This window comes from Podarcis pityusensis (genome assembly GCF_964106645.2).
Source record: "Podarcis pityusensis genome assembly, chromosome: 2".
Taxonomy (NCBI): Eukaryota; Metazoa; Chordata; class Lepidosauria; order Squamata; family Lacertidae; genus Podarcis; species Podarcis pityusensis.
In genome coordinates this window covers 75980791-76006510 of record NC_138029.1, presented here as the reverse complement: position 1 = coordinate 76006510, position 25720 = coordinate 75980791, and the positions used below count along the sequence as shown (strand labels likewise).

Below are 25720 nucleotides of genomic sequence, written 5' to 3'. Positions count from 1 at the left end.
TCATCACTGTGGTAAATGCAACAAGCCTAATGGGTGGTGTGTTTTACGTGGATTTGTTACACCTGAGTGCTTTCATCCACTTTAATTGTGGAAACCTTAATTTCCAGTATGTGACTGAATCCCTCCCACAAAATTGTGGCAATCTGGAGGCATCCTCAATGTGGGAAATGGTCAACACTCCAGCTCTCCCCTAAAAAACCCCACATCCTATTCTTGAGTTTCAGACTGGGCCTTAGAACAAACAGAATTACACTATCTTTTTTGAAATAATCATGTCTTTAGCTGGCTGGTGAGGCTTGTTTGGAGCAGCTATATCCAGGGGCACCCACTTATTCTTATTTCCACCTTCAAGTTGACTGACTGCTACCCTTCCCATGTTACAGAGGCTACACAGATGACCATTTCACATTTGCTTACCATGTAAACTTATTATTGTATACAACTAGCCAAACAGGAAGCCAGAAATCTAGAAATCTGGACTGCCTGAACAAATGCTGGGGGAACTTTTACCACCTCTGGAAGAAACTGAAATCTAGATTCCCTTTTAAAAAAATAAAACAAAGGCTGTCATTTGTGTGTTAAAATTCTCACCACCTGTCCAAACACTAGCTCCCTCAATGAATGTGTGTGATGCTGTAAGTTTACAAGCAGCTACTGTGATCAAGCTGTCCCAGTCCAGAAACTGTCATAGCAGGTGTAGCCAAAGCTGGATCCATAAGCACCTGCAGATTGTGTACGTCCTCATTCAGAGAGTGTGCAAACAATTTCTCAGCCACAGTGCCTTCACCTTTCTAAGATTCAAGCCTATCTTGTTTTCCCATATCCATCCCACCACTGCATCCAGGCACTGGTCTGTTGTTTACTATTTTGTTTCCTCAATTTGTTAGATGCCCCTTGCCTGCCTCTGCCCCTTAATGGGTGTATGGTATGGCCAGCATGATGAAACCGCTACTGGCGCACGGAGGACCGTGTCAATTGCCAGAGCACACGGAAACGCCGTTTACCTTCCCGCCGCAGCGGGACCTATTTGTCTACTTGCACTGGCATGCTTTCGAACTGCTAGATTGGCAGGAGCTGGGATAGAAAGCAGAAAAAATTAACAGGCATAGACCTTTTCCCAGCCTAAAAATGCAGTGGAAATAGCCGCCTTTTCCCTCCAAAGTCAGCACCGGCAGGGAACGAAGTAGGGAGCAAAGTGGCCGTCATTTTGTCAAATCCAACAGTTAAATTACAGTGTAAGGTGAACCCACAGGGTGTTCACAGCGTTTCTGACAGGAATCAGCACATAAGGCAGGCAGGTAAAGCCTTGACAAGGACTTAAGCCGCCCTTCATCCCAGTCCGATTCCCAGGTGACATTCAAAATAAAACTCACCCTGCTACATGAAGCAAAGGGAGACATGGCCCTGTCATAGTTCAAGAGCAACCATTACTTTCAAGAAAGCTGATTCCTGTCAGGAACTCAGCATGTCTGTAAGGATCAGGCACCAGAAAAGCAGGATTAACCAAGGTGCCAGCTGCCCAAAAAGGTCCTATTAACTCATGTGTAAATTTTAGGTGTCAAACATCTTAAAATCTAGGCTCTGGCTGATTTACATATGTAGGCCATCCATATCCGCCATTGAAGTAGATGGCAGGATCCCAATAAACAGAAACCTGCAACACACGACTCCTGCCAACCAGTGTGTTCTCAGCCAGTGAGATGAGGTCAAGTCTTTCAGAATGGTTCTTTATGCTTTTTTTGGTTTAATCCAGCCCCCTTTCCCCCAGACTTTCACCACAAGACTGTCAAAATTATAAACGGCGCGTGTAACCAAATGCCATGCAAACACCAACCAGCAAACACCGGTCACGGTCGAAGCAATGTATTAAAGGCAAAAGGAATAAAGAGGCAGAAAGCCAGAGTGGCATTTGTGACACAGAGACATGGTTTTAAAGAAAAAATAATATTTATTTGCAATATAAACAAAGTCCCAATATTGGGTTCAGGATATATAGGGTCACACATTTTTCCTTCATAAACACAGAAAGCAAAACTGTCCCTCGCTAACAAATTCTCATTTATACGAAGAGGATGCATCTTTCTTTTTTCTTTCTTTCTTTTAAAAAAGACCTCCATTGGCACAGGAAGCCTTTATACAAACCAGCTTAACAAGATACAGATGCACTGTCTAAATCCCTGAAAAAATAAAAATTCCTCGAGGTAAGATTCAGTTAGGAGATTCCGCATTTGCTTGCTCATCCACACACTAAGCACTCCACACTTCCTGCCCCGATGACCCAGCAACCCCAACATTGCTAACATAAAAAAGGAACAAAAACGAACAAAACCACCAACAACAAAAAAAGGACAAAAATCATTCCGATATTCTGGTAATGTTTCTTTAAAAAATAAAATACACGCACACACGCACACATACCAATTCTGTGATGCAACAGCATTAAAACATTCTTCCACATAGAGATTTATTTATTTTGGGGGGGGAGTATAAAAACTGAGTATTTTGAGGGGGGGGGACTCCGTGGCTTTTAAAAAGTTACTTTGAGAGTGAAAGTGGAAAGGGAGATGAGAAGAAGGGAGGGGCTACATTGCAGGCAATGAAGTTTTCCCATGCCCGTCATGCCCTCTTCCTGGGGGTGGGGGAAATAAGCACCACTTCTCCCTCTTCCAGTATAATACATTAGTGAGAAATATAAACAAGTCTTCTTGTTGTAGAAGGCACAGCAAAGAAGTTACCCAGAAAAAAAGTTCACCAGAGAGCTCAAATGGGCTAAAGAAAAAATCCACGTTTCCATGCCCCTTTTCTAAACAGCATAATTCCATGCCCTCCTGTGGTTCATATGAGAGTTGTCCACTGGTTACGCACCAAAATGTCTCTGCTCTGCTCAAGTCTTTTAAAATAGCAGAATCAGCTGATTCTTCTCACACCTCTCAGCTGCGCTCCTCCCTACACACACACACACAAATTCACACACACAGAGACACAGAATTAAGTGCGCTGGATAAATGCCAACATCATTGAAAGTATTTTCATTGCTTCAGAAACTGGAATGAATTCAGGCCAGCTGGGTGATGTTAACAGTCATAATAGGCTGCACAGAGCAGCTAAGAGCCTCGAAACATGCCTCTACCAGCTCAGATGGAGGAAACTCAGGTAGCATCAAACTGGGGCCAGAGAGCAACGGGTGTAGGGTAGGGGCGAGTTGTTTTTTTGGCAAAAGGTGGTGTTTCTAAGAAAGCACAATGGCGCTTAGTCACCTTGGCTGATTCAGTGCAGAAGAGATTGTGAATGTGGGCATGGCAGAGAGTGGTATTATCACCAACTGGCCCTCACAAGTCATGAAAACGCCAACCAGATGCTAACAAGCAGCAGCAACAGGTGTCCTCCTCTCTCTCTCACTCACTCACTTTCTCTCTCGCTCGCTCCCAAGTACCCAGTAACATGCCAGAATATATCAAGGCTTTACAAAGTGTGCAAAATGCATTTGGTCAATAGAAACATTTTGATTTTTTTCTCCTCGTCTTTTATCTAAAAACATGAACTCGAACAAGAACAGAATAAAATACTGGTTTTGCAACCTTGTCTGTACAAACTGTCAGGTACATACATATTTAAAAAGAGCTTGAACCCAAGAAGGAGTAAAGATTACCTCCTTTTCTTTTCTTTTTAAAAAAAAGTAAACTGGGTTTTAAAACAACAGTCTCAGGCCAACACTTATTGATCAAAGGTTGCCAAGTGCACGAGTTTCCTTTGCTTTCCACACCGAGCAAACACACACAAGTCGTTCTTAACGTGTGCGTGTGTAATACATGTATGTGTGTGTTTGCATGTGTGTGCAGTGTGTATCACGTCAGTCTCTACACACCCAGGAAAGCAGCTATTGCCAGTAACAGCTGTGTTCAGAATGCCAGGCCATCCCCCACATTAAGTAACTCTGATAAGGTAACTCCTCCGAACCCATTTTGATTTAGCATCAGAATACTAATAAATGGCACAAGCCTTTTCAGTAAAGCAGCGATTCAGACAGCTCTGCTTGGAGAAACCAGTTCTTTCAAGGCTGGCTGGAAAGACTTTCCGCTTAATGGATTTGAAATGCTCAAAGAGAAGCGATTCAAGGCTTTGGGGGGGTGTCCCCCAGAGAAAATCCACTTCATGTAGACTCCAAAGTGTTCAGTGGAAACAAGTTGTGATTGGTTGGAGTGGTGAAGTAGAGCTGTTCGGTGGGGGAGCGGTTGTCACATGGGCTGTTGAGCCCCAAAGTTCTTTCAAAGTCCAGGAGCTGGCCCATGAAGTTAAAGTTTGGAGAAATGTTGGACTTTTTCCTTTTTACAAAGTCATAGGCATCATTGAGAGACAAGTTGAGCTTTTGCATTAAATAGGCAACAGTTACCGTTACAGACCTGCTGATGCCGGCTAGGCAGTGAACCAGAATGCCACATTTCTTAGAACGGGCCTCATCTGAAAGAGACAAAAAAGGGAGAGGTTGAATATGCTGGACCACAAGAAGCTGCCTCTCTTTAAACCAGGGCGAGATGGAAGCCCGCATCAAACAACTTAGGTCAATTATTGCAACGGATTCATTATTCATCATCATCATCATAATACATGGATTTCAATATCCATGTATTGCTGGATAACTGGTAGTTTTCACCCACAATTCTTTGTATTTCCTCACAACTATATGCTTTCCTCAAGTCTCACATGATGACTAGTTGCGTGAACAGTGGCAATCAGCACTGTGTAGTCAGAACAGTTTACAAATATTAGCTCATTAAATCTTGGCACATAAAGATGATGTAAGCATGGAAGTGTCATAAAACGGAGAAGATAAGGAAGCAAGTCTCTTGAGGAAGGAAGACAGAATTGTAGTTCTGTCTCTGGAGTTCCCTGACTCTTCTTAAGACATAGTTCAGGTCATTCTTGCTTCAAATTTAATTCTGGTATTAAGCAACAGCTAGGTGCCCAGCTGCAACTAGTCAAACTTGGCAGCACTGACATGTGTCAAAATACAACCACTAAGGCCAAATCTGCTAACTTTTTGAGGTCCCTTTTATTTTCGGAATCAGCTTCAGATGCTGCTGAAAAACTGAAGCTTGCTAAATAGTTGTGGGGTGGTTTTTTTGGAAGCAATATAGCAGCAGAGCTCCACACACAAAGTTATCATCGATTAATAATTATATTCAAGCAGACGGCAGCAGGGAAAGGAAGGTGAGATGCTGTTTAGTGGCAGACACAAACAGCTTTCACAAGCTAAAAATACCATCGATGACTGACTGCAGCATGTATTTAAGGTACATACCTACACCTAACTGACACAGGCCAGTGTCTCTTCCCACAGCAGTCAGTTTGAGGCTGCAATCCTATGTTTGTTTCTCTGGGGTTAAACCCCGCTGAACTCAGAAGGACTTACACACACACACCACTGCACAGTGAATATGCATGTTGACCCATAACAAAGGCCACACAGCCCTAAAGCACATTTATGCAGAACTACATTCCACTGATGCCAAAGAGACTTACTTCAAAAGTACATGTTAAGGCTTGGCTGTTAAGCCCGGAAAAGTTTACAGCCTAACTACCTTAGCCAGAGACGGAAAGATGAGATAGCCAATGATAGCAGGGAAATAAAGAATGAACAAGTTTGACTTCTTAGCCCGCATTATTGTAGAAGTCACGAAGCAGTGCCAGGTGACAAGGACTGCTCTAACACAGCCTCTTTTCAAGCAAAATAAATTTCCCAGAGGTCTTCTGGTGTCCTATTTGAACACTGGTTCTTTCCCCCTCTATTTAGTCTTATAGTGAATGAATGAGGTAAGCATTTCCTGTCATAAAAACCAAAGCGGAGTGTGGTTTTCACAGAAGGGATGTTTTTTTGACTGAGCCGGTGTCTAAATACCATGCTCCCCTCACATGCCTTTAAGCAAAAGCAAAATGATCTACTGATAAGAGCAATAGAAGAAATAGACTTTTTCATATTGAGGTTTTGGGGCAGTACAAACCATCTAAGCTTGTACTTTTCCCCAGAGTATACTGGTTTAGAGAACACAGAACAGAAGCAAGCAACTTTAGAAGCACTGAGGCTTTCAAGCCTACAGTGCAGTCAAGCAGACCAGCACTTGTCCACTATCTCAACGAAACAGCTCTCTGGTTTGTATCCAATTAAGTCATGTTTGCAGTACACCTACTGAAATCAGTGGACAAGCAGGTTTAGTCATGACTAACTTTAGTTCAATGATTTCAGTGGGTGTATTCTGAGTAGTGGGTGTGCATTCTGACTTAGCCAGAAACAAACTCCTGGACTGTCATATTTTCAACTTTAGGGCACACAACTTTGTTAGGTAAATATGAGCCATTATCTGGCAGCCATATATCTATTCCTGCATCACAAAAACAATTCTGGAAAGCTAGAACAATCCTAGAAAGGATCCATTTGGACACTGTGTTTCCAAGCACAATTCAAAATGCAGTGCCAATAATGTCCTACATACTTCTTGAGACCAATGTGGGAATTAAAAAAACCCCCAATAAAAATGTCAATAAAAATGTTATTTCTCTGGTGCTGAAGAGACAGTAAAGTTTTCTCCCTGGGGAGAATACTACAAAGGAAGGGTGCCACAACTGAAAAGACCCTTTTTCCAATTGTCATCTGCCTCACCTTAGAAGGCAAGTGCATTTAAAGAAGGATTTCTGAAGATGACACTTGTGAACAGTCATGTTCATATCAGAGAAGGCACTCCCTAAATGACTGTGTTTTTATCTTGCTCATTCTTGTCATATTAATTGGCTGAACTTAATTTATTTAGATGTGCCCATTCTCATAGCATCTATGAGCTGCCATGGAAGCAGAAACGCTGAGAGGCAGGATCCAAAGTTTTAAATAAAATATGTTTTAGGTCCTTTGGGGTTATGATCAGCATAGGGATTTTCTCTCCAAATAGCAATCATAAACCCCTGTTCAGGGACTAGCTACTTTACACATGCATGCCCAGCATTTTACGATGGGCCAGAGGTAATTTGAACGAGTTTCTAACACAGAACTTTCATCTTTGTTCACATGTTTAGCTTTATCTTTAGGAATCAAGGAACATGCACAACATGAGCAAAACAGCTTTCTTTTTCTCATTGGTTTTCTAAATGTGTCCCATTAAATTTTGGGGCTCACAATGATGTGAAGACTAGGAATGGCAGGCAGCTTTCTCTGAAAGGCAGATTGCCCAGTTCTACTGATCTTCCCCTGCCATCTCCTGGAGCAGGTAAGTGGTGTGTGTCCTCCAAGGCAAGGATGGAGAGTTTCTGGCCCTTCAGATGTTTTGGACTACCAACCACCACCAGCCATGCTAGCTGGAATCAAGCAGTGTCCGGGAGGCCAGCCATTCCCCATCTTTGTTCTAGGGAAAGGTGTCAGAAGGAGTGGTTCGCCAGGTGAGGCAGAGCTGCTGCAGCAGCTTCCAGCAGCAGAATCACTGTCGCTCACTGAGAAGGGAGAGGCAGGGGTGGGATTGCAGATGCTCAGGTTCCACCCACCCACAGCCTCACTGCCCCCTCACTGCTTGGCAACGCTGCCAGGAGACTATTGCCGCAGCTCGCCTCCAATGGGTAAGTGGATCCTGGTTCTCAGGTGGCACATGGTGATGGGGGGGGGCAATAGGCAATACTCCCTGTGTACGCACTGCAGAACATGTCTGTAAGCATTTGCAGCACACAGGGGCTTCCACAACAGATGTTTAGCAGATACTTCCTTGTGAAAAGTCTTTCCCCAAAGTCTAAAGCTTAAAAATGCCTGCTTTATCTACTTCCCAAAACACAAAGGAGCTTTCAAAAAGGTATTCCGTTTTCAAAGTTATTGGACCCTCAAATTTACTCATAAACAGCATGAATAGGAAACCAGGGACATATAGTATCATAACATTTAAACAAAAATAGACCATTTACAGGGCAACCCTACATGTGTCTACTTAGCCAGAATCCCCAGGGACTTCAATGGAACCAACTCCCAGGTAAGAGTTTACAAGATTTCAGCCTCAAAACACCAGCATGTAGTTTGTTAAACAACATTTAAAATCTCTGCAATGTAACTTAGTTTCGCGGCAAATATAATGCCCACAAAGGTGGAAATTATAATTTAAAGCACAGCCCTGAAGCCCCAGACAAAAAAACAAGCCATCTTTAAAACTGTTCCACCACAGCCAACTGAAGCAAAGCTTTTTGATTTTGAAGTAAAGTCTGAAGTAGGGAAAATCAGTATCTGACACTGGCACAATCACTAGCTACCAAAATTAGGAGGTGTAACATGTATTGCATGGAACCTAACAGTGAGCAGGTACTGAACCCCCAGGACTAGTTATGGAAAACTACTGATTGCTAAAGGGGCTGGTCCGCCGAGAACAGGATGTCCAACACCTACCAATGAAAGCAATGGCCTCGGGAAAGAATTGGGAGAGATTCTGACTCCAGTGATCCGAGATGGGAATCTGTTTGTACTTGAATTCTCCGTCGTGCTCAAACATGTTGGGGAGGTTGGGAGTAACGTTCAGGATGTACTTGATGCCGTATTTGCCCAAGACATCCAAGTTGGTGGAATCTTTGGCACAACCCAGGTACAAATAGGGAAGAATCTGGACAGGAAAGGCCGGCTGGTTGTTTGGGACCGGGCTCCCATCGGATTCCGTGGCACTGCTAGGCTCCCTGTCCGATTCCCCATCCGAACAATCGGAGCTGATCCTCAGGCCTCCGAGACCAAGGACAGATGTAGGAGGAGAGTTGGTAGGAGATGAAGTGTCAAGATTGGTTTCACAATGCTCCGAGTATTCTGTCTGAAATTTGTTGAATCCACCTGCGGAGGCGAAGAGAAGGCACACTTTAATATCACTTGCATCCTAAAGCTACCAATACCTGAATACTTATTCATTACCAGGAAAAGCCACATATTTTAGCCATCTGTTTCCTCCTTAGCTAAACGCACCCTGAAAAGTCCATTTACCTAAATTCTTTGCTTCAAGCGTATGGTCTGAATTAGGCCCAGATTGGTAGCATGCTGCTCTGTGTACAGTCATGTGGGGAGGAAAGGCAATGGCTCCTAGCATTGCATCCTGTGCGAGGGGGAAGGATAGCTCAGTTGGTTAGAGTGTGGTGCTGATAATGTCAAGGTTGCAGGTTCGATATCCGTTTGGGACAGCTGCATATTCCTGCATTGTAGGGGTTTGGACTAAATGATCCTCAGGGTCCCTTCCAACTCTACAATTCCAACCAAGGGCTCAAAAAAGCACTGGCACTGCCATCCTATACATGCCTACTCAGAAGTAAGTCCCATTGGGTTTCATGGGACTTACTTCTTAGCAGGTGCCCGGTTTTCGCACCCTCCTCTTCAGTGGTAATTACAGTTGCCAGCTCACCACAGCACAATCCTAGCCTGTTCACGTGTGACTTTACACAGCAATTTAATATCCGGGAAGCAGCCAGTGAAAGTTTTCATAGCATGGAGATGTTTTAGGAACTGCTAACGCCTGCAGACCAAGGTGCTGTTGAAGCACAGGAGCAGGGGCTCAGGAAAAAAGTTGGCAGCCTCAACAGAAGTGCCAAGACAGCAGGAAATTTCAGGTGACTGCTGCAGTTTTCACTTGATCACACATCAGTTGCACTCGTATTACTGAAATGTGCTGTATGGCTCCACCTTTTCGTTTTGCCATGCCAGGAAAATGCTCTGAGGTGAGAAATCTGTGCCTCAGTGTAATCTTTCGAGATGTAATGAGGATTACATGACGAAATGTTCGCCAGTTTAAAAACCAATTCCTGCACATCAGAAAACTAGACTATCAGGGAGAAGAGTAAGCTTCAACCTTCTCCCAGACATTTAGCTTTCTACATGTAGGGTTGTTGCTGCTTTGCTGTTGTTGCTGCTGCTGTTATTTGCTAAGGGGAGACATTCAATCATGAAAAAAACACTTCACCTATAGTCTGAAGCAATTAAATCCACAAAAACTAGTATCTGACTACCTGCTTCTTAAGGAAGAATATCCTAAGCACATATTTAACATATGCCATGCATGCTTGACTTGAGAAAGAAAAAAGTGGGTGGCAATATTAACATTTAATAAAATTATAGAAATGATGCCTGCCATTTTTCTTCTCCCACCCCCTCCCCCAGAGGGCTCCTGCGCATTTAAGATGAGCAGAAAATCAGCAGCTGCCACTTCCTAGCATGAAAATGCAGTGACAAGAAAAGCTTCACCTGTTGAATAACTAACTGCCTGTCATGTAAATGGCTAAAAGCAAAGGGGGCGCTGTTGGGCGGCGGGGCTGGGTGGGTGGGTGTGCATGTGACAACTCTCACAGCAACTCGGCTTGAAAACAAAAGTTAATTTCCAAGCAATGAAAACTTCATTAAGGAGAGCCGGTTCAAATAGAAGGCATTGTAAGATCTAATCTCGAAGATATTGCTCAACATGTGCGGAAGGTATTAAGATATGCTGGGGCCAGTGAGGGTGAGGAGGAGACAGGAACAGAAGTTTCCTTTTTCAAAATTATAGAGTGTTTGGCCGCTGCCCGCTTATCACTTGGAACAGCAGCACAACTGGAGAGCTCAGAAAACAACCCGTCACCGAGTTGAGCAACTTGCTCCAATATTGTTTAAGTAAACTCAAGGATCTATTGAATGTGCAAGTAAAGGTCAGGAGTAAAACCATTCCTTCTAATCATTTCTCTTTTGGCGCCTCTTTCCGACAGAGCAATTAGACAAGAAGAAATTTAATTTGCTCCTTCGTGTACATTAAGGAGGCATTTAGCAGTCATTACGTGGATCTGATAAACAGTGTCATTACGAAGTGTCTCCTGGAAATTCCAGGGGTTTGGCATAGTTGTGGCAAGGTCACTGAGCAGCACACACATCCCCTGCCATATTCATTCATGAAGGGAAGAGAGGGAGAGAGAGAAGGTTCCCTTTTTTTCCCTCCTCAAGGAGAAAGACAATATGGAGAAGCCATTTTGGAATTTTAATTGGAAACATTTCCCACTGAGGCCCCAGAAAAAAAGCGAAGCGAAGGGAAAGCAGCAGCAGCTTAACTCCTCCTTTTCTCCATTGCATGGGAGTTTAAAGGAACTAGGGGGGAGTTAAGAAAGGAGGGAGATGCCAGGAGTACAGAATTCAGTTTAAATAACGCGGAACCCTCATGAGAACTATTTAGGATCTTGAGAAAGGAATGGGAAGCACCAGTGCATTTCTGTCCTCAAGAGAAGCTGAAGAAGTTAACATGGCAGCATGAGTTCAGCTACTAAAAAGAGCCCTGAAAGAAGAGGACCCAGAATCCCCAATAACAGTTTCATCCTCCTTCCTCTGCACCTCACATATACTGCCCTCCTACCATCAGAAATCCCGTAATCAATCTACCAGTCTATCCATCCGCCTTGTTGCAAGTGACAATATTGATTTGGTGTTGCCTACTGTTCCTGCCTCAATCCTGCCGCCCAGTGACCACAGCAGTGTTGTGGTGTGTGTGTGTTTTGGGGGAAGCAAAGTTATTATCTTCATCCTGGCAGGCTCACTCAGAATGACTGTTTCGACTGCTTCGCAATGCCCCTCTTTTTTGGGGGGGGGGGGTTGTTTTAGGAGATCTGAATGGAGACTTTATAGTGAACTAATATCTCAATTCAAAATGCACTTCATTCAGAGATTGAGAGGCATAACAGAAGCATGGCACAGAATGGCACCAGAGAGGTAATTTAATTCAACCCATTGCCCAAAGGCAAGCACATCCAATCAGTCAACCCTTCACCAGAAACACACACACCAGGAAGCACTGCTAAAGCACCTGGATCTAGTCTCAATGCACAAGATCAAACTTGGGGAGGGGGGTGCAAAAAGAGATGGAGAACTGCATATGATCAATACACCCACCCTTCCCACAGTTGTGGTTACTGGCCTCAAATAACCGCATGTTGTGAAAGAAGTCTTTTAGGGGAGATTGTTGCCACTGTGTGAGAAGTTAGACCTTTATTTAATTTTCTCCGTCTGTATAGAGGAGATCTCCTAAAGGGCAACTAAGGAGGGAAGATCATAGATCCACACCAGGTGGGTGGACAAGGTGGGAAAACTAGGGATGGTGGTCAGGAAGAGGGAGGAGGGACTATTCCAAAACAGATGCTCACAAACCGGATTTCAGAATGAAGAGGCATGGAGGATTCACTCGGTGAATAGACCCTTTCTGCCCCATTCATAGATATGGAAGAATCGGGCAGGAATAAGACCTTCCGTCGCTGGAACAAGGGAGATGGGAGGGAATAGTGTCTCCCACGCGAGAGATTTGTACCGCGCGGGGAGGGAGGAAGGGCGGCCGGCCGGCCGGCCGGCCGGCGGGAAGAGGTGCAACAAGAAGGGGAATCCAAGGGTTCAGCGGCCAATATCTGCCCGCACATGAGACCATTTTGAAAGGCGAAAGAGCAGGAGCACAATCCTTCGCCAAAACGAGAAAGCTATAATCGCCTTTAAAGAGTGGGAAAAGTGCAACAACAGACCCGAAGTTTCCTTCCATTATTATCCCTGATTTCTTAAGGGCGGCATTCCCAAAACACACTACAACGGGAGGCGAATCCTCAGGAACTACGGAAGAGGGGAAAAGCTGCGATCCGGATCCGGATCCAGTCTGTATGGTGGTGAGAGATTAGGGGCGGGGGGTGGGATTGCTGTTAGGCGGGAACCACGCCGGTCGCTCCGATGGGGGGGGGGGTGCTGCTAGCTAGCAGACCAGAGCTATCCGGGTGGGGAGCTTCCCCACGCTGCTCAAATCGATCCGACCCCTGCCCGTCTCCCTGCCAGCCCCGTCCACAGTCCCGCGCCCCCGGTACCTTTCAGGTAGAACGCCTTGCAGCCGTCGTCGCGCAGCTTCTGCAGCAGGAGCCCGAGGACGGAGCTGGGGGCGCCGCTGTCCTGCTGCCACTCGGCCGTGGCCTCGTCGTAGAGCAGGACGGTGTCCGCCTTGCAGCGCTTGGCGAAGCGCTCCTTGTCCTCGTTGTTGGGGATGATGGAGCGGATGGGCAGGTTGCCCTTCTTGAGGCGCCGGAGCATCAGGCTCGGGATGGCCAGGTTGATGGCGGTCTCGATGTGCGACGACTCGAAGAGCTCGTGCGGGCGGCAGTCGAGCAGCAGCAGCGAACTGCCCCCGCTCGACTCCAGCTCCTCCTGCAGCCACTCCGCGCTCTTCCACGGCATCGCCGCAGCCATGGGAGCCCGCGGGGTGCTGCCCCAGATGTGATTTTTCATGAGGATCGCAAGGGAGGGGGGAGGGGTGGGGGAGGGCAAAATCGCGGGGGGGGGGAGCGGAGGAGGAGAGCGGCCGCGCGTGGAAAACAAATCACTGGCGCGGCGCGGGGGGGGGGGGGAGAGAGGAATGCCCTCTGCAGCCTACTGTCCAAATCACCGAAGAAGCAAAAGAGTTAGTTCAAAAAAATAGGATCGTTGTTTTAAAGGGAGAGAGAAAGAGAGAGAGATCCGGCCAAGGAGCCCGCGCTGCTTTGGAGATCCAAGCGCTCCAAGCGGATCGGCGTCCGCGTTCCCCTCGATTTCCTCGCCCACAGCAGAGAGACGTTTCCTTCCACTTGCAGGAGCAGAAGGCGGGAGGGAGCGGGGGAGAAGAGCCTGGCTCTGCTCGTGCTTCTGGGATGGTGGAGGCGAGGAAGGCGCCGGCCAGGCTCTCGGGGCTGCTGCTCCTCCTCCTCCCCGGGAAAGGCTGCTTTCACTTGGTTCGGTTTAAGGCGCTGCTGCTGCTGCTGCTGCTGCTAGAAGCGCCGCGTCGCCCCGCTCGCTCCATCGCGGGCTCAGCCTGACAGCCTCAATTAAAAAGGGGCTTCGCCATCGGATCGGCGTGTCATGCTCTGGGAGGCGGGACTCGGCGCAGAGGGAGGGGCCAGCGGGGCGGAGAGGCCCGCCTTAAAGGGAAAGCGGCGCTCTTGCGCTCGGGCAGATGGCTACAAATGTCCACTTGCAACTAGCCAAGACGTGTGTCCCGCCCCTGGTCTCCCTGACTCGGCATCCTTAGAAGCACGCTTCTTTCTTGCCCGTTCTCCAGTGTGTGTGTGCCAAGTTTATTTAAATGATGCTGAAATAGGAAGCCCCGTTGAGCTCCGTGAAATTTGCCTCTGGGAATAAAGGGGGGGCTGTGGAATGGGGGGCGGACGGCGGACCCATAGGATCTCACTCACATCTGGTCCAAGGAGCGTCTGCAATCGATTCCACCAGAAGGGAATGCTTTTCTTTTTCCTTACATTTGTTTAGAATAGTTCAAAGCCCCTGAAAAGTCCCTAGCCTCGCTTTAAAAGGAGGAATAAGAAGGGATCGTGGCTGAACCACGTAAAGTGTTCCTACCTTAATGCAACAGTGTTTATAGACTAGTTGTTATCACTCAGAAAGGGAGAATCATAATAATACTTGTGGGCAGGGGAAAGAAAAAAAGTATTCAGTCCCTAGTCCTAGAGACATTTCAACGCCACCGCTTCAGCTTCAAGTGATTTATGACAACAACCAGCTTCCTCACATCAATAGACTGGGGCTGCTGTGAGGTTTCTTTTTCATGTGATTTGAGGACTAGTACCATGAGCCAACTCCGCCAGAGATTATTATGATTGCCTCTGTGGGACGAATAGTAGGGTTCCGTCGGGAGCTTCAGTGCGCCTCTACACAACGTCAGGTTATAATGAGCGGGATAGTCCACGATGCGTGCAAGGGCTTAAATATAATATACGGCTTCAAACCTGGGAAAGGCAGGCGATGCTTGCCCCAGGAAACGACCAGAATTGTCCCCAGAGAGCTGGATGCTGGAAGTAGAATGATCGCATTATTCAGACAAAATAAATAGTAATAAAAAGGAAATAAAATATAAGCGGGGGAATAGAACGACTCGGCTTTCAGTGTTATTGACCGGATTCTGATTCTACATTCATACTGAGTACTTGATTGACAACCTGCTCCTCATGCCTTGCTGCTTTATTTAAATAATAATAATAATTTCCTTCTTGACTTTCGCCTTTTAACGGGGCGCCAATGAGCCGCTTAGGTAGGCGGTGTTGGAATGTCAGAGGCCTATCAGGGGAGGGAGGCGGGGCTTTTAGAATCTTGTGTATCAAGTCGCTAAGCGCGGGAAGGGGGACCGGAGGAAGTGAATGGAGCAGCGAAACTAGAGCGGGCTTGCGCAGAAGGCCAGCGGTTAGCCTTCCTGGGATTATCGTGCGGTTGATTCTAAGGCATTGTGAAAAGCGAGGCGATGCTCCCCCGCCCTTTGCCTTTGCTTCCTTGCATGCTGATGCTATTCAAGGCGTGCAGGCTTCGGCATGCCCCGATGGGCAACTCGGGGCCTCCTCTCACAGAAGCTTTTGGTGATCAAGGTGTTTTTAGTGCACACCTGTAAATGTTAGGTATGCAAGAAACGCGTGTTTACTAAAGTGCATAAAATAGGCAGATGAGTCACGCAAGACGCTGGGGTTGGCTGCAGCTGCCGGTTTTGTAAAAAAAACCCCAACAACTTGCTGGCAAGGCTGAGTTTGAATGGGGTGTGAAATGGCCCTTAGGCCTTTTTACTTTTATAGGTTGTTATGCAAATCAACACTCTAAAGCAAAATGAGTAATTTCTCTTCAAAGAAGAGCATCCTGTTCACACAGTGGCCAGTCAGGTGCAATAGAAAACCCGCAAGCAGGATCTGAGCACAGGAGCACTCCCCACTCTTGTTTTTTCCCAACAACTGGCAACCAGAAACATTGCTGTCTCAGTAACTGTGGAGGCAGAACATAGCCATCATGCCTTGTAGCCATAATAGAATTGCAGAGTTGTAAGGACGCAGGTGGCGCTGTGGGTAAAACCTCAGTGCCTAGGACTTGCCGATCGCATGGTCGGCGGTTTGAATCCCCACGGCGGGGTGAGCTCCCGTCGTTCGGTCCCAGCTCCTGCCCACCTAGCAGTTCGAAAGCACCCCCAAGTGCAAGTAGATAAATAGGTACCGCTTTATAGCGGGAAGGTAACGGCGTTTCCGTGTGCTGCGCTGGTGCTGGCTCGCCAGAGCAGCTTTGTCACGCTGGCCACGTGACCCGGAAGTGTCTTCGGACAGCGCTGGCTCCCGGCCTCTTAAGCGAGATGAGCACGCAACCCCAGAGTCGGACACGACTGGCCCGTACGGGCAGGGGTACCTTTACCTTTACCTAAGGACGCGGGTGGTGCTGTGGGTTAAACCACAGAGCCTAGGACTTGCCGATCAGAAGGTTGGTGGTTGGAATCCCCACGATGGGGTGAGCTCCTGTTGCTCAGTCCCTACTCCTGCCAACCTAGCAGTTCAAAAGCACGTCAAAGTGCAAGTAGATAAATAGGTACCGCTCCGGCGGGAAGGTAAATGGCGTTTCCGTGCGCTGCTCTGGTTCGCTAGAAGCGGCTTAGTCATGCTGGCCACATGACCCGGAAGCTGCACGCCGGCTCCCTCGGCCAGCAAAGCGAGATGAGCACCGCAACCCCAGAGTCGGTCACGACTGGACCTAATGGGCAGGGGTCCCTTTACCTTTACCTAAGGAGCCATGAGGATCACCTAATCCAACCCTCCGATGTAGGAATCTTTTGCCCAACGGGGTTCAAACCCATGACCCATTAATAGTCCCATGCTCTACTGACTGAGCTATCCATAGCCCTCTCCTCCACGAATCTCTTTGAAAGACATCTAAGTTGGTGGTTATCACTGCCTCCTGTGGTAGAGAGTTCCATAGTTTAACGATGCACTGTGTGAAGAACTACTTACCTGTCCTTAATCTCCCAGCATTCAACTTCATTGGATATCCGTGATTTCTAGTATTACGAGTGAGGAAGGAAAATGTTCCTCTTTCCACTTTCTCTAGCCCATGAATAATTCCGTACACTTCTATCATGTTGCCTCTTACTCACTTTTTCTCTACCTATTCTGGTGCCACAGAGCAAGGAAACACAGGTGAGGTTTGTTCCTTCCTTTATTTCAGTGTCAAATGGTTGAAGGCGGAGGGAACACCTTGTAAATAAACAAGCAACACTCCTACAGATATGGGAGAACTGAATAAACATTTTGACGTTCCTTGACATCATCCAACCCGTGGAGGATCAGAAGGTTCCCCCCCCCGCCCCCAATTGGTCCTATAAAAAGCATTGACAGGCTTTGTGTTTCTACTGCTGCTGCTACTTGCAATTTCTAAAGACACGGTGAGATGCAAAAACATGCAGCTTGTTAGGCCACATTGGGCAAAACGTGGCATAGATTTGCATCCAGTACTGCAGAAGTGGAAGACAGATCATTCAGAGTATTTTCTCCTCCCTTCCCCCACCCCCTGCATTGCTCCCCCTCAAAAACAACTCCACTGCGTTAGGTGGACTACCAAACATTGTGGACTGTGTCTTATGGGACTGTATTAGGTGAGCGGGTGCAGGAGTAATTGCCCCAAACTGGGCATAAAATTATTGTATCACTTTGCACAAACCTCCCAAGTTTATGTGATTTCCCCGTACAAGAGAAAGGAGAGAAAGATGCATTGTGCAAGCTTGCCTTCTGCTCACATGACATTGAATACAACCTATAGCAATTCAGTCTCCCTAATCCCCGCGATGGGGTGAGCTCCTGTTGCTCGGTCCCTGCTCCTGCCAACCTGGCAGTTCAAAAGCACGTCAAAGTGCAAGTAGATAAATAGGTACCGCTCTGGCAGGAAGGTAAACGGCGTTTCCGTGTGCTGCTCTGGTTCGCCAGAAGCGGCTTAGTCATGCTGGCCACATGAGCTCCCTCGGCCCCTAAAGCTAGAGTCGGTCACGACTGGACCTAATGATCAGGGGTCCCTTTACCTTTAGCCATGATTAAAACTTGTTGGCTTGCTACCAAACAAAGAATTCAGAGAGCAAATATGAATGTGTGTCGGTGGGTGGGTACTGTCCCTATTTGTTGTTGCTTCTGATGCTGGATGCTTGCCATTTTTTCATTTGCTGTTTCCTAATCTTGAACTAAATAAAATATACCCCCTTCCCCCTAAGTGTCCCGAGTATACAGGTCAGGGTGGTGATTATATCACTCCAACACAGGTGTTGGCTTTCCAGATTTGGAACTCAGTACATAAACAGCAGTCCAAGAGCACGGGACACTTCCACCTGGATACATACTTTTTTTTAACAAGAAAAAGTTTGCTTGGAAGCACTCTTACTTGTGCAGAGCTCAGGCACAAACCTGTCAGACTAGTATGCACAAGGCAAACCATCTCCGCGTCACCCAGATAACATTCCTGGTCTTTGCAGGAGATTGTATATCCCTGGAAATGCATAAATATTGCAAAATGCTGGAAGGGAGCACTGCAATCCTTCATGAAAGAAGCAGTGTGTATTTAGTAATTCAAAGCAAGTGTCAAAATCAAAACACACACATAGAATTTGGTATAGAATTCAACATCCTAAGTATGGCAGGGTTCCACAAAAACACTTTTTTCCAAAATCGGCATTGATTATCTGTAAGGGAGAGACATATATGGTATATTTCTTTGGCAATGCACAAGCTACAGAGGAAGATGGAATCCAGCCCAGGTAGGGAAAACCAGTGGCCTGAAGAGTTGATCTCTGTTGAATTTGATAGCGCTGAACAAGCTGGACCAAAGCTTTTTGACACCTTTGTCTTAATTTTAGTTACTGTTTTTCTCCTTCATCCATTCTCAATACAAGCAGGTTTTACAGAGCACCCTCAGTCTGTGGCTTCTTTCCCTCCAGGGCAGAGGAAATGATTGTTGCTCTAAGTGTTTAACCCCAGAAAAGAACAAGACCAGCAGTCTACAACTTTTTTACATTGCTATACTAGCTATACTGGCAGGTAAAATACCCAGGAATCAATACTTCGTAGCTTGTGTGATACCAGAATATTGACTGGGATGAGTCAATAATTTTTCAGAGGATGTCATTTAACTTTCCCCCCTATATTTTCACTTAAACTTGCTTTCCTTTGATGAAAACTTTACTTCTCATGCTGGGTCTTCCATAGGAACAAAACATTTAAGAACAATTGAGGGGGAAGTACGGCAGAAATGTCATTAAATGTGAACTTACCCTCATTTGAAACCCTGGAGAGATTTAACATTTGGAATATATTTTTCTCAGTTTCTCTGCTACACAAACCTTCCAAAAGTAGTTTTGTATACGTGCATCACTGCCCTGCCCTCTGCTGGACAGAATAAGTGAGGCAGGATCAAAGCCTGGAATGTTTATGGTAGCAAAACTGCGCATGAAAACAATCACAGTCAGTTAAGGTGCTCATCACAGGAAAACTCTTCTCTCCTTGAGGTCCCAGGGACTTAGAAAGTAGTCTGACTGTTTGAAATAGCAAATGGACATACATACCTCTGCAGAGACATTTTGGACCTTGAGGAAGTCAGCTTTCCAGTCATCCTCCTCTGATGTCACAGTCACTCCCCACTTCTGTCTCAGAGTCTTCATGGAAGAGGAAAGACAAGAAAAGAGAAGGGGGCAGGGCAAAACTGGATCCCTTAGACTGAAGATCATACTTCACACACACCTCCAAGCCTCTTTTCCTTCCCTGTCACACTGCTAAGGAAGGAGTGGCCAAGTTCTTCAGTGAAAATAGCAAGGGGACTGAGGGATGAGGCTTTGGTACACAAAAGGACGCCACCTTGGCCTGCTCCAGAGTACATCTTAGAAGTTGCCATGGAGATGCTACCAGAAACGGCCTGTGATGAATCATCCCAGCCCAGGTGCTATGATATGAGTATTCATGCCATGTACCGGAGCCATCATTCGTGAGCCTCCTCCGTACCTCATCATGTCATAGCCAAGGACATATTCAGCACAGGGTGGCTGCTTCCTAAGGCAATTCTGTGGCAACCTGTAACGCATGCCTTTCAGTTTTGGGGCCAGGATGATGATGATGTCCCCTATATGCATATCTGAGGAGGTGCTTTCTGAAACCCCTGTTTGTACAGGATGGTGGGCTTCCTCCCAACGGAGATGCTTCAGTGGTTGTTGAGTGACAACAATGCATTGGTGACTCATAAGGTGGCCCTTTTTCTGTTCCGGTGGCAAAAAAGATCAGGAAGAAGCCATAAACCAGGCATAGGCAAACTTGGCCCTCCAGATGTTTTGAGACTACAGTTCTCATCATTCCTGACCTAACCCTGACCACTGGTCCTGTCAGCTAGGGATGATGGGAGTTGTAGTCCCAAAACACCTGGAGGGCCAAGTTTGCCTATGCCTGCCATAAACTGTAAGGGGGATGCAAAGTACTAAATTGAAACTCGGTGCAGATGTGGAGGCATTCCTGTTCTCAAGTATCTCACTTTATATGTATCTGAGCTATATTTTAAACTGATTGTGATTGGATTGAATTGTCTTGGCCTTCAGCTAGTACAATAAACTTATTTTGAAAATGATGGTGATGAACCTCAGCCATGGATTTAGGGTGGGGTTTAGGTCTGCAGAACTCTAGGAGTGGTGATTTTGTGGCAGCCACGTGAGCACAGATGGGGGCAAAGAGTCTGAGGTTTCACCAGGTGAGCACTTGCATAGCATTTTCTCATTTTCTCCTTGACAACAACATCTCTGACCTGCATACAGGAGCAGCTTGCCTGATAGGGGGAAGCTGTAGCAATAGTTTCCTAGCAAGGGACGTCACTACGACTTACCAGGAATCGGCAGTGACGTTGAGGTTGCACCGGCGCAGCTAATCTGGTGCCACTGCTGGTGCACCTCTGCAACCTGGACCTCACTGCTGCTCCACCCTTTGCAGGAAAGACCTGCAACAGCCCTGCCAGGAGGCTATTACTGTAGCTCTTCCCCTATGCCCAAGACAAGGTGTAGAACTGGGTGCTTGTGCCTACACCATATTCGACTGCAGAAGCGTTCTGCTGCATTGAAGTCCTCTAGCTAGCTGTGTGCTCAGCCCCAGAGACAGGGAGCCTATGGCCCTCCATGTTTCATTGGACTGCCATTCCCACAACCCTTCGCCATACTGCCTGGGAGCTGGTGGGAGTTGGAGGTCAACAGCACCCCTCCGTTGCACAGGTTCCACGCTCCTGCTCAAGACTAGGGCTGGTAGTCCAACCTATTGGAAAGAAGGGACCTAAGACAGTCATTTTGATTTGACATTTCAACAGGTCTATGCTGAGTAAAACTTTCCTGGATACCACCTTGTCTTTTTTTAGTTTGCTTCAGTCTAGGTGGCCAATAATGTCGGGTTGGGTGCAGCAAGGATAACAAAGCAGCCTAAAGGGACCAAAGCTGGCTGAATGGTGAAGCCACTCACTGCTGAAGCCAGACCTGCTTCAACTGCTGGAAAGACCCCACCCCTCAACTGCCACTGTGGGAACAGGACCCCACATTCCATGTGCCACCTGATTCCATACTATTTACGCTGTTGCATGCCACCCCAATCTCTGAGCGGTGTAAGATCCCAGTGGTTCCAGGCTCTTAGCCAGGGTTCAGTTTCTTCAGAAGGAGAGGCACTGGAGGCTGTGGTGTCGTTATGATACATGGTTTAGTTACATATATATGCAACCTGAGCCTACGATGGAAGGGCTCACGGCTCACGGCATTAACACCCCAATAAGGCCTTGCTCCCCCCATTGCCACAGGCTTGGATTCCAGCAGAAATCAAGCATGGCTCTCAATCTCTGGCTTCTGCCTTCTTCTAACCCCAGTTCCCATGCACTCCACTCTGGCTATTGTCTTTCTCACTACCAGCCAGGTGAGGGAGGGGGTCCACCCATTTGCCCCCAGCACAGAGCAACCTGTTATACTACGGCAACAAAGGCCATTCTCTCACAAAGGGACTTGGCTGGCCTGTTCAACAGTGGACTCCTCCAAAAACACAACAATACTATAGTGAGGAGCTGTACTATATACATAGTGCTCATCTTTCTGTTGTACATAAAGTGGGCCGATTTATTCCCACTTAAGGATCAAGCCCTTATTGAGGATAGCAGGGTTCTGATATGGCAAGGCAAGTGGGAATGTCAGAACTTGGAATGAACACATTCTTGCTAATGTGTGCAAAAGGCTAAGCCTCTCCAGAAAAAAAAGTGTGTGGGGTGGGGATGTATTCAGAGTTTTTATGCCAGCCTTTCAGCTCCTGCACTAATTTGTGCTATTTTTATCAATGCTAATGTTGTGCTATGATAATAAGGTTCCACAGGAAAGTTTAGAATTCACGTTTTCTTTTATAAGCCACTCAGCAGAAAGTTAGCTCTGCAGCCTGCGCAGTGCCTAATCTCGCTTCATTAACTTCTTCCACCCCCATGAAACTGTCAGGTGGCTTTGGCCAGGCAAGTTGCCTCTCAGAGTTTCCGTGTCAAAGGAGTGGCGGGTGAACGTGAGAAGCCTTTTAACTCAGCTCATGACATACACTGCTAGTCCATCTCCTTCATTATGCCCTTTTGCTCCTTTATTGACAGTCCCGTAAGACATCAAAACCTAACAAAACAGAAGAGTCTTCGCCACTCCATATATACTAACAGCAAATCCATTCTCCCAAGTTTGAATCTGTATGTGGTCAAAATGGCACCATCCATGCACATGAGGGAGGTAGCAGCAGGTTTGGAAAAATACCCCCTTAAAAAAAGCTTTATACAGAAAAACAGGGTGTTGGGGTAGCAAAATTCTGCTTGTCCCACGAGGAGAAAGCAGGGGGTCTGAGCTGTTTTCTATTTACCCCACCCCTTTCCCTGGGAAAACCCTCTTTTTACTTCTGGATCAGAGCAAACACCAATTCAATGGTAAAGAGCAGGTTTCTCTGTAGGAAAGTGGCAGAACAAACAGAAATGTAGATGAGTCGGGAGTTGGGGCAATAATGGGGTGCATTATAGTGATGGGGGAGAAATTTGCAGTTCCCCAAACAATATGCAAATCACAATGCAGCTATCCTTTGAAATTTGTGCTTGTCTGAATTTTGTGGTGAAGTTCTCCAGCAATGCACACATGCACACACAAGACACAGGGCTGCCTGCCATCCTTGCACACTCCACTCACCAACCCCGACCTACCCAGCAATCCCTGTTCTCCCACTCCTCCTCCCTTTACATGTCCTTCATCCCCATGCCTATTCCCTCAGCTTTTCCCACCCTCTCCTCCCCCACCTGCTCGCACTTAGCCGCAGTCCCTCCCTTGGAGTCATCTCACAGTAAAGGAGTTACGGAGCGCATGCAGTCAGGAACAGATATAGGGATAGGGATGTGTGTATACATTTAAGTCGTGCATCCAATTAAAGCTGTAGGCCTTCATTTTGCAACATATGCTCCTTGCATGCCCCCATCAATTAGGGATGGCTTCACCACTCCCAGACCAATTTTCTCTGGCCACGGCATGGCAAACCCCCCAAATTTAAATCAAGGTATGCTAAGAAACACTGTCTTTGCTTTGGGCTGTAATATTGAGGTGGAAAAAAATATCCGTCTTCTCTGTGCATCTGTTTCAGATTTTCATCTTCAGATGAACAGGGAAAGGAAAACAACCCAAAGCTGTGGGGTGGTGGTGGGGAGGTTCTTCACAAAGGCAGCTTTTGGCAAATAAGGGGAAGCAGGGCCCTTTCTAAACAGCCATGTTCAACAGCAGGTTAGTCTGCCTGTTCACCACTAAGCAAGGTCCCCTAAATGAATGGGGCAGGGAATCTGCTAGTCAACCTAACTAGCTGAAGAAGGCTGCAAGGTTGAAAAACACATCTAGCAGCTGAAATAGTTATATGCCATGTTTCTCGGGGATGAGATCCATTTCTCTCTGTTCTCCCTGATCTCAATGTGTTTAGACGTTTTTATATTTTTAAACTTATTAGTTTTGTTTTTAAACGTGTTTATGCATAAGTAGTGGTAAACTGAGTAAACTGTGTTGCATCGTAGGACTTCTGGCCCTATTTTATTAAGTTTTGACTGGAATCAAACAAAAAAGAGAAATTCCTGCCAATGGCATGGTCGAAACATGAAATATTTTTCATCTGTAGGAGGCTATGGTGGTAACTGAAAGTTTCGTTTATCTGAACTATGATGCTAGATAGATATAGATACAGTGGTACCTCGGTTTAAGAACAGTCCTGTTTATGAACGATTCGGTTTATGAACTCCGCAAAACCGGAAATAGTGTCCCAGTTTGCTAACTTTACCTCGGTCTAAGAACTGAATCCAAACGGTGGAAGGGCACCGACGGTGGGAGGCCTCATTAGGGAAAGCGTGCCTTGGTTTAATTACAGTTTCAGTTTGAGAATGGACTTCCAAAACAGATTAAGTTCATAAACAGAGGTATAGATATAGATATAGATATAGATATAGATATAGATATAGATATAGATATAGATATAGATATAGATGATATAGATATAGATATAGATGATATAGATATAGATATAGATATAGATATAGATATAGATATAGATATAGATATAGATATAGATATAGATATAGATATAGATGAGAGATATTTTTATGTTAGTTAGAAGCTGGCTTATCTTAATATTTAGCACTTGAAAGCACTGTTTCATCACATTAGGCTTCTATATTCATCTCTATTTTATTGTTGTGTTGCTATTTTTGTATATAAGGATACTTTTAGTAAAACCTGTAGGGTTTTTGTCCTGACTTTGTATACTATCTCTTAGTTTTGATTGGTCTGGGGTTATTCCCCTTTGTTGACTGTAGCAAGTGCATTGATAGTGGAACAAGGATAAGAAATTTCTGCTTCTCTAATTAATATCACATTTATTTATTTATTTATTTATTTATTTTATTCATATGATCATTTTACAGGACATTCCTCTCGAGGTGGCTTACAAAACATAAAACTTCACAAGACCACAATTCCAGTAATATGACACAATGGCCACGTCTGCACATCATAAACCATAAACAAGCCATAAACCATAGACAAGCTGGTCACACCCACTTTGCCTGTCCCCACTAGCACTGGGAAACAAATCACAATCCCTGGTTTAGCAGTACATCCAGATTTAGGATTGTGATCTGTTTCTTTCCAAACAAACTCTGATCTGAAGCCAGGAATTGGTTGTTGGAGCAAACAAACCATGATCCCTGGTTCAAAAGTAACACAAAACCTAAGATTGTGATTCCTATTCTCAATGCACTAGCAGATAAGAGCAAAACCGCCCAGATAGGGTGTGTTAATTAACAATGGTTCACCAGGACATGCAAACTGGGCCAACATTAAAAAAGTTTGAAGGCAAAACCATTGCATAACTACCAGAGGTTCAGGCATCCTGAGCTAGTATATTTTCTGCACTAGAAGGGTGTTTGTAACGAAGGAAAACATAAGCAATAGAGCAGATTATTCAGAAGGATCTGGATGAGTGGTTTATAGATTTATGAATGAGCTAAAACTGATTTCTAGTTTCAGACATTTGTTGTTTGCAAGGATTAAGTGCTCATTGCCATTGGAAATATATGTTAATTATGCTTCCAGCCCAGTGTCTGCAGTAGACTCTACAAATTAATATAATCTGCGCCAGAACAGGTTGCTTAACAAAACAAAGAAAACAACTTGGAAATAGGGTTCTTCCTTTGCCTTTGGGGAATTTAATTATGCTCTTGTGTCATAACTTCTGCCAGTGTTTAGTGCATGAATGACACCTATCAAGGGAGACATCGTGACTCCTATATATATATATATATATATATATATGGAAATGAGTCATTCCAGCACTAGAATATTCTACTTTGATCTGGACTGAGGCAAGAGGAATTATTAAGAAAAGAATC

At 45.8% G+C, this 25720-nt stretch overlaps 1 protein-coding gene across 1 annotated transcript; it reads right to left on the bottom strand.

The window, feature by feature from the left end:
• Positions 1 to 1928: 1928 nt before the first annotated feature.
• DUSP7 (dual specificity phosphatase 7) lies at positions 1929 to 13831 on the bottom strand. Its single transcript, XM_080995188.1, has 3 exons — positions 12838 to 13831; positions 8405 to 8833; positions 1929 to 4458 (listed from the first exon to the last, which is right to left on the bottom strand). Exons 1-3 carry the CDS (start codon positions 13250 to 13252, stop codon positions 4151 to 4153), a joined length of 1152 nt encoding a protein of 383 aa, XP_080851314.1. The 5' UTR covers positions 13253 to 13831; the 3' UTR covers positions 1929 to 4150.
• Between the last annotated feature and the right edge of the window lie 11889 nt (positions 13832 to 25720).